This window comes from Balaenoptera borealis (assembly GCF_965194805.1).
Source record: "Balaenoptera borealis genome assembly, contig: HAP1_SCAFFOLD_121, whole genome shotgun sequence".
Classification (NCBI taxonomy): domain Eukaryota; kingdom Metazoa; phylum Chordata; class Mammalia; order Artiodactyla; family Balaenopteridae; genus Balaenoptera; species Balaenoptera borealis.
The window spans coordinates 609,939-628,057 of record NW_028123959.1 but is presented as its reverse complement, the minus strand read 5'-3'; the positions used below and the strand labels follow the sequence as shown (position 1 = coordinate 628,057).

The following is an 18,119-nucleotide window of genomic DNA, read 5'->3' as shown; positions in this document are numbered from 1 at the left end:
AAAACTATAAGTAGCAGTACAAAATACACCACCTCACATAAACTACTCCAGTGTGTTTTATGCAATACTGGGGTCCTCTCCCAGGGAACCAGAACATAAAGACCCAAAGACGAAATTTTATGGTTCTACCTTATAATCCTATCCACGGGCCCACTTCAACATTCACTATCTCCGCAACTCTATGGAAATGTCTTTTCCCATTCTGATCCAGTTTTCTTTTTCTGAAACCATTATTGAGACTTTCCCTCATTTTCAAAACCTTTATGGATTTAAAACACATGAGCTAAGTATGACCTGGGTGACCTTTTCTGCATGAGCTCTTTGACTTAGAATGTTTTCAGTGTTCATCCATGTTCTAACATGTATCATCAGTGCTTCATTCATTCTTTTCATTGTGATTAAAAGTAACATTTACCATTTAAACCATTTTGAGTATACAGTTCTGTGGCATTAACTACATTCACATTGTTGTACAAATATTCTCACCATCCATCTCCTGGACCGATTCATTTTCCCCATGGGAAACTCTGTATCAATGTCTCTACATTTTTGCCAAAATTTGTTATTTTTAATTCTCTTGATTATAGGCCTTCTAGTGTTTGTGGAGGGGTATGGCGTTGTGGTATTAATGTGCATTTCCATCGTGACTAACGATGTTTAACATCTCTTCAGGTGTTTGTTGACCATTTGTATGTCTTATCTGGAGAAGGGTCTTTTCAAGTCCTTTTTCCATTTAAAAAACTGGGTTGTTTGTGGGGGCCTGCAGCTCCGCCGCCCGAGCCGGGTCCCGGCAAGCGCTCGTCCTGGCGGCCTTGGCCTCGCTGAGTCCAGCCTGGAGCGGTCTCCGCGCCGCAGGGGCCCGCGCGCCGGGGCATCGCTAGCGGCCTCGCAGGGGCGCCGCTTCCTGCCTCGCGCTCGCAGGAGAGGGGACGCCCGGCCCCAGGCGCCCGTGCCCGGAGTGCCGAGACCGTGCTGTGCCGCGCGGACGCGGTGCGGGCCGGGAACGACCCCTCCCGTGGGTCTTTGGCACCCCAGCGGCATCCAAGCGCGGAGCGGAGGGCCGCGGGCCTCAGGTAAGGGGACGGGGGCTCGTGGGGGTGGGTGGAGGAGGGAACCACGACTCACACCAGAGCTGTTCGGCACAGTCGCGGAGCCCCCTGACCTGGCGGCCGCAGGAAGGGCTCGCCTTTGAGTAGAGGCTTTGAGGACAGGCCCGAGCCTACCCCGTTCAATTTTACAAAACATCTGCTGGTGTAAAGCTCACTCCCGCGCGGTTTTCCCAAGTAGCCAAGTGCCCCATGCGAGGTATCTGCAAGGAGAACCTGAGAGGGCCCGTAGCCCTGAGAGACTTGCCCTTGGCTTATGGCAAGGCCAAGGGATTTATCCTGCATGGTGATTTCTCCTGCTGAGAACCCCCAAACCCCACTCTGGCCAGCTGGCCCAGCTCTGCTTCCTGCACGTCTCCAGCCCGGGCCGGCCCTTGGCCACCTGCTGGGATGGGAAAGGGAAGGGTCTCAGAATTGCACCTTAGAAACTTGCCAGGGGGCATGGATTGAAAAACATGGGGGCCATCCAGGCAGCAGAGAAGGGAGAAGGGCACCTTGCTGCCCTTTCATTGTGGAATCGGTGGCGCTTCTGCTGAGAGGGGCCTTTCCATGGGGACCGCATGCAGTGTGTTTGGTGTCTTGGAACTGAAGAATTAGAACCTGTACAATTTTCAAATGATGTGGTCCTTTAATTTAAAAACAAAACCCCTAGAACCTTTGCTTTATAAATTGAGGTCTGAAAATTGAAGGTCTGTTTTGCTTCCACTGTGACACTCTATTAAGAAATGTGGATTTATTGAGAAAAGAGTCAGAATAGAGAAGGAAACAGAGAACTCAGAGGTACCACTGTGGTTTGGCAAAGGCTGGGGGGAGTTAATTTGTCAATGCTGCTGGCTTTCAGTAGCCTGCAGCCATTCTCCTCCTGCGGCTGAGGGGGTATAAAGCTGTACTGGGTTGCTCTACTCTTCTTTTGTAGAATTCCAGCTCAGAGCCATCTCTTGATGTATAAGTATTTCACAGACTAGGTTCCCAGGCAACTCCTGGAGGGCCAGAGGGGTTCCTTCCTTCATTATACCTGTCTGTTTGAATGAAAACCAGCAATGACATATTTTTCTTTAAATCTGGTTTATGGTCTATCATCCAAAAACCAGATTAGCTATTTCCTCACTCTCTCAATAGGCTCGAGTTCCTGGAAACTGAAACCTAGAGAGGGTGGAAGAGTGCCCGAGGGAGAACGGGAGAGCCTGCAGGGAACCGTGACTCCTGGGTGTTTAATGAGCTTCCTAAACAGCATGGTCATTAATTGGCAAGTGATGACCTTAAGGAGAAACTACTGGTGCAAATGTAAAAGCCTTTTGTTAACAATGTGCCCATCAGGTGCGCACCTTATGGAGTATTTTCATTGCATTTCCAACACCTGGGAGGGTGTTGGGCAGAGGGCAGATGTTTAATAGATATATTGAATAAGTTCAATTACATACAATTATATCAATGGAAGGGTCAGCAACACTATGAGGTTAGGGTTAGGGTTAGGGCCAGGGCCAGGGTCAGGGTCAGGGTCGTTAGGGTTAGGGTTAGGGTTAGGGTTTAGGGTTTAGGGTTAGGGTTTAGGGTTAGGGTTTAGGGGTTAGGGTTAGGGTTTAGGGTTTAGGGTTTAGGGTTAGGGTTAGGGTTAGAGGGTTAGGGTTAGGGTTCGGGTTAGGGTTAAGGTTAGGGTTGTTAGGGTTAGGGTTAGGGTTTAGGGTTAGGGTTAGGGTTAGAGGGTTAGGGTTCGGGTTAGGGTTAAGGTTAGGGTTGTTAGGGTTAGGGTTTAGGGTTAGGGTTTAGGGTTAGGGTTTAGGGTTTAGGGTTTAGGGTTAGGGTTTAGGGTTTAGGGTTAGGGTTAGGGTTTAGGGTTAGGGTTAGGGGTTAGGGTTAGGGGTTAGGGGTTAGGGTTAGGGTTAAAAATGCAAGTTCTGGGGTTGGGCAGATCTGGGTTCAGACCGTCGTTTACATACTGTCTTCGTGCAAATCGTGTGTTATTTTTCTAAGACTCAGCTTCTACCTTTATGAAACGAGGGTAGCAGTGGTGCTGATCCCAGAGGTTTTGTTGAGGCAAAGCTCTTTTCTCAGTTCCTAGCATGCGTGAGTGCTCAATGCACTCAGTTAATATTATGGTTATTGACCCTGGAGATACTCCCCAAAGCTAAAGGCCAGAGGCCTGACAGGTGTATTGAGGAGGTGGGTGCCTACTGTGAGCCCGAGGTGACAGGTAACCGGAGGAATGGAACGGCTGCTGCAGAGCGGGACTGTTTTTCTCCTGCTTTAGACTTTTGTGTATTTTCTAGATTTTCTTAAAAGAACCATGTAGATGGTTTTGTACCCTGAAAACTTCCAACAAAAACTTTAAAGACCTTATCCATGCAAACATTTACTCTAAAAAGCTGGAGAATGGAACTGAAGGCCTATTTTGGAGAACTTTCTGTATTCCCATTTCCTGGAATCTTCTGAAATGGAACCAAGTGGGGGAGGGGTGTGATCTGTACTAATTCTCTGAGCTCTTGGGTCTAATCACTGAGCATCCCTGCATCCCAGCTTCCTCCTGAGATCATGGGTACCTCTCAGTTCATAAATTCAACAATTCCTTACGTAAGTAAATAAACACACAAAATACTTACATCAGTGGCCAACAGTTCCTCACTGTCATCAATACTGGCCACGGTGACCTCTCCTTGGCTCACAAAGGGGAAGTCAAAGGGGTTGGTTGAAATGAGAAGCAGGTCTGTGAAGCAGAAGGATCCCTTTAGCATCTTATGCACAACTGACTCTGAGTTTTTTTCCAATGTGATCGATTTGGAAGATGAGAATGATAACCAAGGAACTTACCCATAAGTTCCGGCTTCTTGTTTGACATGATTTGGTAAAAAATATGATAGCCTCTCTCACGGGATAACTGAAATGCCACCCTGGATTTTTCTAAGAGATCTAAGATAACAAAAAACGATGTGATTTTAGGGTCCCCAGGAGATGCCTCTGTGGCCAAAGCCAAGGTGCCAGATAGAGTGTTTGGACTCACAGGTTTCAATGTCCGCTGACACCAGCTTTCCTGTGGCTCCAAAGTGAATGCGAATGAACGTCCCCTGTCCAAAGACAGATTGAAAAACACAGTTATTTTCTTTCTATGGTACTGTAGCCAGCTTCTGTTAGGTACTACTGAGGATGGGTGGGCTGTGTAGGCTCACGGAGGAGGTGATGCCAGAAGCAGGAGGACCTTCCTCCTCTCTGTTTGCTTGGCATCTGGTCCCCACGCCGGCTCAGCCAAGACTCAGGTAGCTCTGCCCAAAGCACCTGGACCTGTTCCCACAGCTCTGGGGATGCCTGCAGGCTCCCTCTCAAGTCTCTGTTTGGGACCACCTCACACCTGACTGTCTCCTTGGTCTTTATCCTGCTCAAACTCTTTGTAACACCTTTGAACTGATAACCTGGTTGGACTATCTGACTTCTTTTTTGCCTCTGGATTTTACTTCTGAGATTTCTTGCCTCAGTTTTCCTTACTACTTCCTACATGCAAACCTAGCCCCCAGGCCAGGCCTCCTGGCTCCCCAAAGACCCACTCAGCACTTGGGTTCCCCCAATCTTGGGGAGTGAGGGGTGAAATTATATATAGTATATATGTGTGTGTGTATATTCCCTTCTTACATCATCTGCTTAATTGGTCGCTACCACTCTGTGAGCCAATTGGAGCGCAAAAATATTGCCTTGCTTGTTCACCCACAGACCCTGGAATGTAGTACATCCTCAGTAGTATTCTCAGTATTCTCTGAATGAAGCCTAAGAAGAGTTAATGAAGGACCAGTGTAGGTTTATGTGAATTATGTGTTCGCTCTTCAGGAGTTCTAGCTGCTGAATGCAAGTGCCTCTGGGTACTTGCTCTACTGGCCAGTGAAATTAGATAGGAGACTGGATACTTGTTTATTTGCCAGTGTCAGAAGTAAATGCCTCTTTGGTTGAGCTAATCCTAAGTGAAACATTGAAGGATGGGACATATCCTTCAGTATCTTCAATATCAACTTCTTCCCAATTTTTGAGCTCTGCTGCCTCCACCAGGTTTTCCCTCCTCCCAGCACCTCCTGACTTGGAGAAGGTCAGATCTGCTAACTAACTTCACACTAAGGTTTTCATGGCTAATAAGTCAGTGGATACTGTTCAATGGACTTATGTATTTTAAAATGCTTCCACCTGAAGAGACCAATTTTAGCATAGAGAAGTCATTTTGTACTTGTGGAATTTGAATCTTGAATCATTGTGACTTCAGGAGGCTCTGAGGTGATGCTGATTAGTTAGGGAAGGACAGCTAAATCTTCCTTCGGCTGGGAATAAGACAAAATGTTCTTTGAAGGGTTATCAGAATATCCCGGTTGGGCAGCTTGATCTGAAGCGCTTGGGGGTAGACTAAGGCCAGGTATATCCTAGTTTATGTGGCCATTTTTCATATTCAGCATTGGAGGAGAGGGTTTTCTTTCTGGGGGTCATTGACAATTGGACTGAGTCTTAACGAATCTCAAGGAGTTGTCATTCCTCACGGTCTTGACATTTCCAAAGGCCTCCAGGAGGGGGTTGGCCTGGATGATCTGGTCTTCCAGGGTTCCCTAATAATAAGTGAGAAGAGGAAAAGAGAGGACTTTGGACGTCTTCCGAAGTAACTTCCTAGTGACTCAAAAGTGTGGATGCTCTGGGAAGGTCCCAGGGAGAGATGTCGCCCAGCTCAGGCTGGTGGCAGGTACAGTTGTGCTGAGTACCCACAGGCCCATCCCCACCCCACCCAAGGAGGCTTCAAGGTCCCATCGTAGAAGGAGTCTTAGCACAGCATCAAAGTGGCTTCTGGCCACACCAGATTCCAGGTTGGAGCCCTACCCGCTACCTCTCAATCTCCCAGATGGCCTTTCTTCTCTGATAACATTTTATCATAAATTATGGATTTGTAAAATATAGACCTCTGTTCATGCATGCACCAGGACCCATTTATACAGATATTCGGGTTCAGAAGTAGAAACAGACTGTGAGCAATGAAAGTGACCCATATGATAGAAACAGTGGTTCTCAAAAAAAATGTTTAAGTTGCATAAAATATTCTGTGAGAATTATTACGTAGAAATCCACTTATAGAAAGCAGAGTTTTCACCTTTCCCCCTTCCCCACATGATTGCTTGCCTTTCTGACTTCAGAGCTGTTTGGAAACTACTGTCCAGCCCAGTGGTTCTCAAAGTGTGATCCCTGGACAGGGCATGAACAATGGGAACATGACAGAAATGCAACATGCCAGGATTTTGAATGTGAGACAGGAATTTCAGTCAGAAATTCTGGGCCTGGGGACCAGCAATCCGTTGTTAACGAACCCTCCTGGTGATTCTGACGTGCACTCCAGTTTGAGAACCACTGGCCTAAACCATTCCTTCTCCAAAGGAGGATGTGGAGTTGTTCAAGGTCACTCGGCTGTTGCTGATGGAGCTGGTGCTAGAGCCCGAGTCCACAAGGTGGAGCCATTTCCTGCCTTGCCCCGTAAACACCCCCTGGGGCAGGACCTCGTGCTGTGCACAAAGCCCTGCAGACACTTGGGGCTCACCTGGGGTTTCAGTTATACTCATTCCAGCAAGCCTTCCAGGTGCAGGAAGCTGCTCACCTGCATCTTGCCCGGCCGCTGCTCCTTCCTCTTCTCCCCAGTGACCGCAATTGCTGCAAAGTGCTGGATCACATGCTTGGTGTTCACTGTCTTCCCAGCCCCGGATTCTCCGCTGTTGATTTAAAAGTAAGTGAGAGGGACTTCCCTGGTGGTCCAGTGGTAAAGAACCCGCCTTGCAATGCAAGGGACGCGGGTTCAATCCCTGGTCAGGGAACTAAGATCCCACATGCCGTGGGGCAACCGAGCCCACACACCATAACTACTGAGCTTGCGCACCTCAATTAGAGCCCACGTGCCACAAACTACAGATCCCACGTGCTCTGGTGCCTGCGTGCCACAACTACAGAGCCCACGCACTCTGGAGCCTGCGTGCCACAACTAGAGAAGAGAAAACCCGCCCGCCACAACTAGAGAGAAGCCTGTACACCACAGCGAAGAGCCCACACGCCCCAACAAAAGATCCCGAGTGCTGCAACTAAGACCCGACACACCCAAAAATAAATAAAATATAATAAAGTAAAATAAAATAAAATAAAGTGAGATACACAGACATAGAGAGCAGACTTGTAATTGCCAAGGGGACCAAGGAAAGGGGGAATGGAGGACAAATGGATTGAGAGTTTGGGATGAGTAGATGCAAACTATTAGATATAGAATGCATAACCAACAAGGTCCTACTGCATTGCACAGGGAACTATATTCAATACCTTGTGATAAAACAAAATGGAAAAGAATATGAAAAGGAATATATATGTATAACTGAATCACTTTGCTGTACAGCAGACATTAATACAACATTGTAAATCAAGTATACTTCAATAAAATAAATTTTTTTAAAAAAGTAAGTGAGCTAAAGGAGAGCAGAAGGAATGGACAGCCCCTTCCAAGTCATCATGGCAACAACACAGGTTACTCACGCGATGAGGACGGACTGGTTGTCTCGATCTAGAAATGCAGAAGGAAGCAGGACAGAATAAATAAACAACATACAGGCAGGATATACAAATCAGGCAACATTGGGGGTAGACAGAGCCCATGAGTTCTAGTTCTGGCTTTGCCATTCACTAGTGGTGTGATGATTTCGGCATGTCGAATCTTCTTGGAGACAATTTGTGCAGATTTCCCAAATGCTGGATGTGTAACGTGGGCAGCATGGGAAGTGAACAGTGAGTCCCACAGTGTGGAAGTTATTCGTGTTCACAGATCTTTACCTCCTCAATAGCGCTTTCTTATCTCCCTTTTCAAAAAAGAGAGCAAGTCTCAGACTTAGAACTTGAAAGAAGCCACAGCTTCTAATTAGAATTTATGGACACTGATTTGTTGTCATTGCCTTTTTCTTTCACCTTTACTTTCTACTTGTGGACAGTGACCGTGGTTTTCCATTTACAAGAGTGTTATAGGTTGAATTGTGTTCCCCCCAACAAACTAATATGTTGAGGCCCTAACTAACCCCCAGTACCTCAAAATGTGACCTTATTTGGAAATAGGGTCATTGCAGATGTAATTAGTGAAGATGAGGTCATACTGGAGTAGGTGGGCCCCTAATCCAATATGACTGGTGTCCTTATAAAAAGAGAAATTTGGAGACAGATGAGAACACAATGTGAAGATGAAAGTGCAGATCAAGGTGATGATTCTATAAGCCAAGGGATGGCAAGGATGGCCAGCAAACCACCGGGAGCTGGGAGAGTGGCCTGGACCACATTCTCCCTCTCGGCCCTCAGAGGGAACCAACCCTGCTGACACCTTGATCTCAGACTTCCAGGCTCCAGAGCTGTGACACAATGCATTTCTGTTGCTTAGGCCACCCAGTGTGTAGTACTTGGTTATGGCAGTCCTAAGAAACTAATACTAATAGTGATATTATTCTTCCTTTTTTAAAAAAATAGTTTTCCTCCAGATCAAAGGGCAGATTTGTTCGGTTCCTATTTTGTTTTTATTTTTGGCCACGCCACGTGGCATGTGGGATCTTAGTTCCCTGACCAGGTATCGAATCCGTGTCCCCTGCAGTGGAAGCACAGAGTCTTAACCATTGGACCACCAGGGAATTCCCTATTCTTCCTTTTTGAAATGGACGGAACTTCAGTCACTATAAGGAAAGATTTTAAATATGCAGAAATGGCCAGGATTGCGAATGTGACATTGGAATGGCTGAAGTTTGGGCAACATTGTCCTGGATGACTTTTAAGCATCTTCAGATCTCAGATGTTTGCTTCTACTTCTTCTCTCTGCACCAAGTCAAATCAGGTGAAAGTGGAACAGACCGAAGTGATGTTAGGCATGACAAGGGTGACAGTATTACCACATCTCTGCTATTTCATCTGCTATTCTGGAAATTTAAGGAGGAGAAAGAGGGAGCCTGAGAAAACAGGTGAAGGGAAGTTGCTGTGCCCATTTCTCCAACTTTGCATTCCTAAGTGGCTACTAATATAGTCTCTCTTCCAAGTGTGCTCCTGTTGGGGGTTTCTTTGGAGTTGGGGGCAGCGCATCTCCTTGTGCTTCACATCCACCCCCAGAGAAGCATGTACTTAGTGTGGCTTCAGTCCCAAGCTCTGGCTTAAGAACCGTGACTGGTAATGGAAGATACTGCGCCCCTGGTTTTCCATCCTGACATCCTCTGAATCTACTGAGGTCACTTTGGTCATTGCACCGTTTGGATGACCAAAGCCTGTGAAGGGCTCGAGTAATTAACTAAGAACCAGTGCAGTTAAAGGACTTGAATACTTCACTAAAACTATTTTTTAAAATATGGATTAAAGAAATTACTCACCAGTCAACATGAACTGATAGGCGTTGTCAGAGATGGAGAAGATGCGGGGCGGGGCCTCCTGGTGCTTTTTGCCTCTGTAGGCCGTCACCACCTCAGGGTTGTACACCGGCAGCCACTGGTAGGGGTTGACGGTGACACAGAAGAGGCCTGAGTAGGTCTGAGAAAATCAGAAAATTCAACCTATGGATCTTGACTTTACTAAGAGAAGGAAATGGAATAAAGAGAGGTTGAAGGGTACTCACGTAGATCATCCAGGCTGCGTAACGCTCTTTGAGGTTGTACAGCACTCCTGGCTCGTGTAGGTGGGTCATCATGGCCATGTCCTCGATCTTGTCAAATTTGGGAGGGTTCATGGGGAAGACTTGGTCACTGTTCGGAGTGAGTGTCTGGATATTGAGAGGAAAATCACATGATGAGTGGGAGAGCCGATGTGGTGACCTACCAGTGGGGTGAAAATGGTGAGATATTGTGGTGAGATTACCCCATTACCGTGGTTAACTCTATGGATCATTTCTGTGCCCAGAGATGATCTGTAAATAACTGTTCTTGATAAATCTAAGACTGGTCAAACTGTATAACCAATTCTGGTCTGATGCCTCCAAGTCAGCATGCCATTCTGTGTGCCAGAAGAGGGTTACAGGTGTGCAAAGTTATAGAGCCCTTCAGCCTCAGGGTGGCCAGGTGGAACTCAGGATGGCCAAGGCCACAGCAGCTTGCCTCTGTTTACCCCATTTGCTATGAGTGCTGCAATGAGATCAAGCTTGGAAGATTGGAAAAAACTCTTCCAGTGTATTCTGTAAATCTCCACCTCAATACCTCTGCTCATGTGGGTCCCTTTGTCTGGAATATATCTACATTGAAATTACATCTAGCAACCTTCAAAGCTCTTCTGAAGTGCCATCGCTTCCATGACCTGTTTCTTCTCTCCCCTGTCTTTTCAAGGCTTCCAGAATTCCTTGCACCGCTGCCCTAATAGTTAAAACATTTGGACTTGAAGCATGGTCCATGCCTGAACAGTATTTTGAGACTATTACCTAATTTTCCCCTCTCTGTTTTCCCTCCCCTTTAAGCATACAACTGGCACTCCATTACTCAGGAAAGGTAGAAAATAGGGCATAAAAGCAAGAGAGCCTGTAAGCCTTTCTAGCGTTTGTTTTCCAAAAGCCCGAATCCTCAGAAGAGCTTTGAGGGTTTTACCAAAAAGATAAAAGGGAGGAGATTTGTTGATATAGACCAAATTTCTTGAGGAAAGGAAGCCCTTCTGCCCCACCGCCCTAAACTAGAGAGAGAGGGACATCCAAAATAGCATAAGGAAGATGGAGAAATCTGTGTGTCCTGAAGGTTCAGAAACTGGGGCGCTCCTTCCACTTCCGGGACTGCAGGGCCTGCGGTCTCCCGGGCTGCCACACGCACCGACTTGCCAACGAGACAAAGGACGGGGTCGCGCTGCCAATGGCGACGCGTAGCGTCATGCGTCATAGGGCGCGCCGCGGCCTGCGCGCTTCATGCCTCCTTGGAGCCGCTGATGGGCCCGCGTGCCGGTGCAGAGCCGGAGGCGGTCCACGGGGGCCCAAAGACAGAGAAGGCGGGGCCGGCTCCGGGACCGAGGCGGCAACACGCCGAGCGAGCGCCTGTGCCGAGGGCAGCGATACTGTGGTTCCAGGGCGCCATTCCGGCCGCCATCGCGTCGGCCAAGAGGAGCGGCGCGGTCGTCGTGGTGTTCGTGGCAGGTGATGATGAACAGGCTACACAGATGGCTGCAAGTTGGGAAGATGAGAAAGTGACAGAAGCATCTTCAAACAGTTTTGTTGCTGTGAAAATCGATACCAAAAGTGAAGCCTGCCTACAGTTTTCACAGATCTATCCTGTAGTGTGTGTTCCATCCAGTTTCTTTATTGGAGACAGTGGAATTCCCTTGGAAGTAATAGCAGGAAGTGTTCCTGCAGATGAACTTGTTACCAGAATCCACAAAGTCCGGCAGATGCACTCGTTAAAAGGTGAAATATCAGTGGCAAATAGTGGCCAGTGAGAAAGTTCAGTCTCTACTCCATCCACCTCATTTGATCAGAACAACACTTCTGAAAACTGTCAGTCCAGAAATGTAGAGCTCTGTGAGACACCACCCACTTCTGATACAAAGTCAGATTCTGCAACAGGAGGAGAAATTTCAGGCCAGGCCACTGTGTCTCCAGAGCCTGGTGGATGTTCAAATCAGAGACCTACAGAGGAGCTCACCGTCAGAGTGGAAAGACTAACCAAAAAACTTGAAGAAAAGAGAGAAGAGAAAAGGAAAGAGGAAGAACAGAGAGAGATTAAGGAGGAAATTGAGAGGAGGAAAACTGGAAAAGAAATGTTGGATTATAAAAGAAAGCAAGAAGAAGAATTAACAAAAGGAATGTTAGAGGAAAGGAACAGAGAAAAGGCAGAAGATAGGGCAGCTCGAGAGCGTATAAAACAGAAGATTGCACTGGACCGTGCAGAGAGAGCTGCTCGTTTTGCAAAGACAAAGGAAGAAGTAGAAGCTGCTAAAGCTGCTGCCCTGCTGGCCAAACAGGCAGAAATGGAAGTCAAGAGAGACTCTTCCACAACAGAAAGAAGCAGTGTTGCGAGAATTCAATTCCGTCTTCCTGATGGTTCTTCCTTCACAAATCAGTTCCCTTCTGATGCTCCTCTAGAAGCAGCAAGGCAGTTTGCTGCACAGACTGTTGGCAACACTTACGGTAATTTTTCATTAGCAACAATGTTTCCCAGGAGGGAATTTACCAAAGAAGATTATAAAAAGAAATTACTGGATTTGGAACTTGCCCCAAGTGCTTCAGTGGTACTGTTGCCAGCAGGAAGACCAACTGCATCCATGGTACATTCTTCCAGTGGCGACTTTTGGACATTCTTGGGGACAGTACTTTACCCATTCCTTGCCATCTGGAGATTGTTTAGCAACTTCTTATTTAGTAATCCTCCTCCTGCACAGACCTCGGTGAGAGCAGCATCATTGGAATCCTCAAACCTTGCATCCTCTAGCAACTCAGAAAAAAGGGAACCAGTCAGAAAAAGAGTGCTGGAGAAACGGGGGGAAGACTTTAAAAAGGAGGGCAAGATATACAGATTGAGGACTCAAGACGATGGTGAAGATGAAAACAACACTTGGAATGGAAATTCTACTCAACAGATGCAGTGTGACAAGGACAATATGTGCAGTAATCATTGTTTCTCTTATGATTTAATTCAACTAAAATTCTACTGGAGAAGTGGGACTGCTTTATGTTTTCCAACTCATCTACAAAGTGTCTCTTTATTCCTGCTTAGTGGGTTAAAGTTGTTTAACCTCAGATAAGTCAAGAGATAAAATAACTGGCTGCTAGGTCCTTGTATATGGTAAGCAACTGCTAGAAGCCTAAAATAGCAAAAGGTCTGCGACAGCCTCCCTTTATCAGCTTTCTTGTTTAGTATTTCATATGCCCATTAGCCCTGTGCTCTCAGATGATATGTTTTGTTTAGGGCTGTTTTGCTCCAGAACTCCTCAGCCCACACAAAGTAACTGGTGTGTCACTGAATAATTTGATCTTGAGTCAGAGCGTTTTAACTAGCCAATCAGATGATAATTTGGGTTTAACTTTTCTCTTCTTGCTCATCAACTGCAAGCAAAATCTTGTAGTTTTTAATCTTACTTAAACAGTGGATAAAAAAAATCTTTTCCAAAAAAAAAAAAAAAGAAACTGGGGCTTGTTTCTTAGCAATCCTTCAGGGGGGCAGTGACACCCCATGCGGTATTACTGAAAATGTGGCATGGCTCTGGGGAGGGGACCCCAATAGTAACTCCAGAAAATTTATTTCCGGCCCTGTGAAAAGAGGCTGACACCAGAGGTTAAGTTTAATAATAACAATCATCATCATCATCATCGTCATCATCATCTGTCTTGTATGCTTGAATTTGTGAACTGCGATTCATACCTACCACGTACTCTTTTTTTAAAAAATTATTTTATTTATTTATTTTTGGCTGCGTTGGGTCTTCCTTACTGCACACGGGCTTTTCTCTAGTTGTGGCGAGTGGGGGCTACTCTTCGTTGCGGTGCACGGTCTTCTCATTGTCATGGCTTCTCTTGTTGCAGAGCACAGGCTCTAGGCACACGGGCTTCAGTAGTTGTGGCACACGGGCTGAGTAGTTGTGGCTCGCGGGCTCTAGAGTGCAGGCTCAGTAGTTGTGGCACACGGGCTTATTTGCTCCGCGGCATGTGGGATCTTCTGGGACCGGGGATTGACCCCGTGTCCCCTGCATCGGCAGGCGGATTCTTAACCTCTGTGCCACCAGGGAAGTCCCCATACCCACCATGTACTCTTGATTCCTACACTAGATGATAAACTTTGGGGAAGCGGGACTGAGATTTGCTCATATTTGCAGAGTGATAGACACTGTGACCTAGACATGGTGCGTGTCCAGTAAGGATTGAATTGAATGGTGCTCTGTAATTCTCTGCATTAAATTAGGCATTGCCTCTGGAGCTCCCTCTGTAAGTCACTCTGCAGCCTAGAGAGTTCTATTTGGTATATTCGCCCATCCAGCAGCAATCTGTATCAATCTCTCCCTTAAACAGTCCAAACTCTTCCACCACCACCTTCCCCTTTCTCCAAAGCAAACATCACAAAAACTCTCAAAGCCCAAGTCCTCGAAGGAAAGAGCCAGAGGAAAGGTATGTGCCATGGCAGTTTTTACCTGCGACTTCACTCAGAGTAGATCAATGTGAGTCTTGTTCTATCTTCAGATTCCTATGGGCCAGCATGCAATTTCTACTATTCTACTCCAAAGGCAAAGGGGGATGCCCATGTTAGCAAGGACATCTGAGATCAACACTTACCCGGTTGTCGAGGGTCTCGACTGTGACTTTGTCATTTTCCTTGCTCTGGATCATACCTTTCACGTAAAATTCCTTATCATCCACTGCAAAGCAAGCTTTCTTAGAATCAAATGGGCGATTTGGAGCCTCGATTCTCTCCTTCTCTGATTTCCACAGGTAGGGAGCTGCTTCTCCAAAAATGGCCATCTCTGCATCAGAGCTCATGACTGCAGGGGCTGGGAAGACCAGGGCTGCTGAATCTGGAGCTTTGGGGAGCTCCATCCTGTTATTTCCATTCAGACAGGGGGCCAGATTCAAAAGTTCCTGGGATTAACCTACGTTCTGAGGAATCCAGGACCTGGTATAGGGGCCTAGAGTGGGCAAGTGGGGGTGAGCTAAAGGAGATATTTTACTCCAAGAAAAAAGTTTGAGGGGACATCTCTTAGTCCAGCTCCAGGTGTGGAAGTCTAAACCAATTAGAGGAAGCCAAGCTGAGCCTAATAAAGGAGGCCTCAGAAAATACTTCCTTAATTACACATCACATTTGAGCCTCATGATCTCGGTGTCATTCCCAAATCTTAAGGGTGTCTGAAAAGAATTACTGGAATGTTGATAATTCCTAGTAGAAAGTTCAGATAGCCCAGTGAAAAGTAATGACTTGAACATAAAGTACTGCCACACTTGTTTAGCCAATTACAGGCAACAAGGTGATAGGAGACATTATGGCCTAGTGCAATGGTTCCAAACTTTAATATGCACCAGAATTACCTGGAGAGCTTGTTAAAACACAGATTTCTGGGCCTCACCCCCAGAGCTTCTGATTCAGTAGGTATGGGATGGGGCCTGAGAATATGCATTTCTAGCAAGTTCTTAGGCAATGCTGGTGGTGCATTCATCAGCTGATGGTGAATTCATCATTGTGGTCCAGGGACCACACTCTGAGAACTGCTGGTGTAGGGCCTTCTGACTCCAAGAGTGGTCCTTGAACATGTTGCATCAGCATCACCGAGGAGTTGTTAGACATTCAGAATCTCAGAACCACCCCGCATTACAAAACCAGAATCTGCACTTTAACAAGATCTCCAGGTGATTTCTAGGCATAGTAGAGTTGAGAAGTACTGGGCTTAAGGCAGGGGTCTCCAAACTTTAGTTATGTGTAGCAGTGTCGGGGTGTGACAAACAGTGTTTAATTAAATACCTGCTTTAGAACTCACTGCTTAGCGTGTGTGTGTGTGAGCATGTACGTATGGTGTGTTTATGTATCTTTCTGCCTCTCTCTCTCTGTCCACCCTCCCGCTCATCCCCCCCGTCACTTCTTTCCAAACCATCCCCTTTCACAGACCTTCTCTTTATGTGTTTTCCTTGCTTAGAAGCTAGAAAAATTTGGCTTAAAGTCCCGGCACTGAACTTGGTCAAACCACTTAACTTCTTTGGGCCACTAATTTCACTTAAAATGAAGAAGCAAGCCTAGCTCATTTCTAAGGCCCCTGCAGGTTGTGTGACTTTTCTGGTTCCTTTTCCTCATCTGCATTTGCTTTTCCTGTTCCCTCTGGACCTCTTCCCGTATCCTTCCTGACCCTCTACTTCTTTTCCCCACAACTCTTCCCCTTCTCCCTTTCTTTCTCTGCTTTTTCCTTTCCATACATTCTTCTGTAAGTGACCATAAAATGGAGTTCAATTACACACATGTATCCCCATATCTCTCTTAAGAAATAGGTCATATGTTTTGAATAAAGCCTTTTATGTTTCCTATTAAAAGTGGGAAAATTGAACATTTTATGGTTGTCCCTTGGAACTTCCCCCGCCCTCAATCTTACACTTTATGAAATTACTCTTCATTGGTAACTGACTGTTGTTTCAATATCCCTCCTTGAGACTCTGGGGGGATCTAGTCCTACAGAAAGAGGAGCAACTGCTTCCCTCTGGATCTTATTCAGGATAAGTTGCATTTCGATTTTACTTTGGCCAGCGGCTCTGCTGAACCATCTGTGTGCTCGTGGTTAAGTTTTCATAGTTAAGAGATTGGAACTCAATATAGCACCACAAAGAGGACCTCTGGCTTGCAGGCTTCATGCGGTTTAAATTTTCTCAGTTACTGCCTGGTGGAGAGGAAGAATTCATCCATATTGTTTCCTCATCTGTGAAGATAGTCCCTACTTTTGTGGCTTAAGTGAGTTTTACGACAGCAGCAGTTCTCAAGCTTTGTTTTCTCAGAACCCCTTCACACTCTTAAAAACCATTGAGAACCCAGTGAGTTTGGTTTATGCAGGTCATATCTACCAATATTTATGGTATTAGAAGTCAAAATTGAGAAAATCTAATTCATTTAAAGTTCCTATCAAATTCATTGCATGTTAACATTAATGACATATTTTTATGAAAATGACTATATTTTCCAAAACAAAAAAATTAGTGGCAAGAGTACCATTGTTTTTCATTTTTGCAACTCACTTTAATGTCTGCTGAGTAGAAGATGGATGGGTTTTCATGCTTGCTTCTGTATTCTGTCTGTTGCTGTATGGTTTTTTGTTTTTTTGTTTTTTGTTTTTTGGTTAAAGTAGATATAGAAAATCTTTCACAGATATATAATTTGGAAAAGGAAAGAGTATTTTAATTGCCCTTTCACATAATTGTGGAAATTCTTTTTAGATACTATACCAAAACTTGACACGTGGTAGTTTCTGTGGTAGTTCCTTAAAGGCTAGTTGCAATGTGGAATCTGAAACCATATCAACAAACATTATGATCTGTTGGTCTGTGTTGAACTTTGAATGAAACTTTTACCCATGTGTAAACATCATACATTGATCATTTGGAAAATATTGTTCACTGAATTATACAGAACTTCCAAATATTGGCACGTTTCATTATACAGTATAAAAAATCACAATCATTAATATCAGTACTGATCTCATTAGAAAATTCAAATATTAGGACGTTGTCAAGCTAATGATAGTAGACACAAGTCTTACAAAATTTTAAGTTTGGCTTGAAAACTCAACTATATCATTAGTAAAAAATACTGTCAGTAGTTTTCCTTGAAAGGATAAACACACTTCACTGCTTTTTGAGAAACTGTGTGCCAGATATACAAGTCTGAGAAACAATAGTTTGTCCGCTAGTCATTCTTTCAAGTAAAAATGGTGCTTCATGAATCAAGTGGCCGGTTCATCTTGCAACTCAGACAACTGCACATGTGTTTTTCCTTGAGACAAATGTCAAAGTCCAGTGTGCAAAAGGAGTGCTTTTCATGAACTTCCTGTTTGATCATGTAGAATATTATAAAGATGTGGATACATTTGAGATGTAGTCAAATTAATACTTTCCATTGCTGCAAATTTTAGGTCATTTTTCAATGAAGCTGGCTTTTTAAAAAAATTATTTATTTATTTATATTTATTTTTGGCTGCGTTGGGTCTTTGTTGCTGCGTGCAGGCTTTCTCTAGTTGCGGCGAGTGCTACACTTCGTTGCGGAGCGCGGGCTTCTAATTGTGGTGGCTTCTCTTGTTGCGGAGCATGGGCTCTAGGCATGCGGGCTTTGATAGTTGTGGCACACGGGCTCAGTGGTTGTGGCTCACGGGCTTAGTTGCTCCGCAGCATGTGGGATCTTCCCAGACCAGGGCTCGAACCCGTCTCCCCTGCATTGGCAGGCAGATTCTTAGCCACTGTGCCACCAGGGAAGTCCTGAAGCTGGCTTTTTAAATTAAAAAAAATTCTTTTTCACTGTCAGTGTATGGCTGTGAAGAATATTATGACTATTAGTACAGCTTGGTGCCAAGTCTTGATTTGTAATAAAGTGTCAGATCGTC

At 45.4% G+C, this 18,119-nt stretch overlaps 1 protein-coding gene and 1 pseudogene across 2 annotated transcripts; one reads left to right on the top strand and one right to left on the bottom strand.

The window, feature by feature from the left end:
• Positions 1–1,306: 1,306 nt before the first annotated feature.
• LOC309621271 (myosin-13-like) lies at positions 1,307–14,592 on the bottom strand (the record flags this gene model as incomplete). The annotated part of the gene is made up of 9 exons (XM_082408841.1): positions 1,307–2,125; positions 3,704–3,807; positions 3,912–4,010; positions 4,102–4,165; positions 6,706–6,817; positions 7,623–7,650; positions 9,476–9,632; positions 9,718–9,861; positions 14,332–14,592. The coding sequence occupies 9 exons, from the start codon at positions 14,590–14,592 to the stop codon at positions 2,006–2,008; spliced, it is 1,089 nt and encodes a 362-aa protein (XP_082264967.1). The 3' UTR covers positions 1,307–2,005.
• LOC309621270 (UBX domain-containing protein 4 pseudogene) lies at positions 11,001–13,103 on the top strand (annotated as a pseudogene). The gene has a single exon. The product of its transcript is annotated as a UBX domain-containing protein 4 pseudogene (transcript).
• Positions 14,593–18,119: the final 3,527 nt, after the last annotated feature.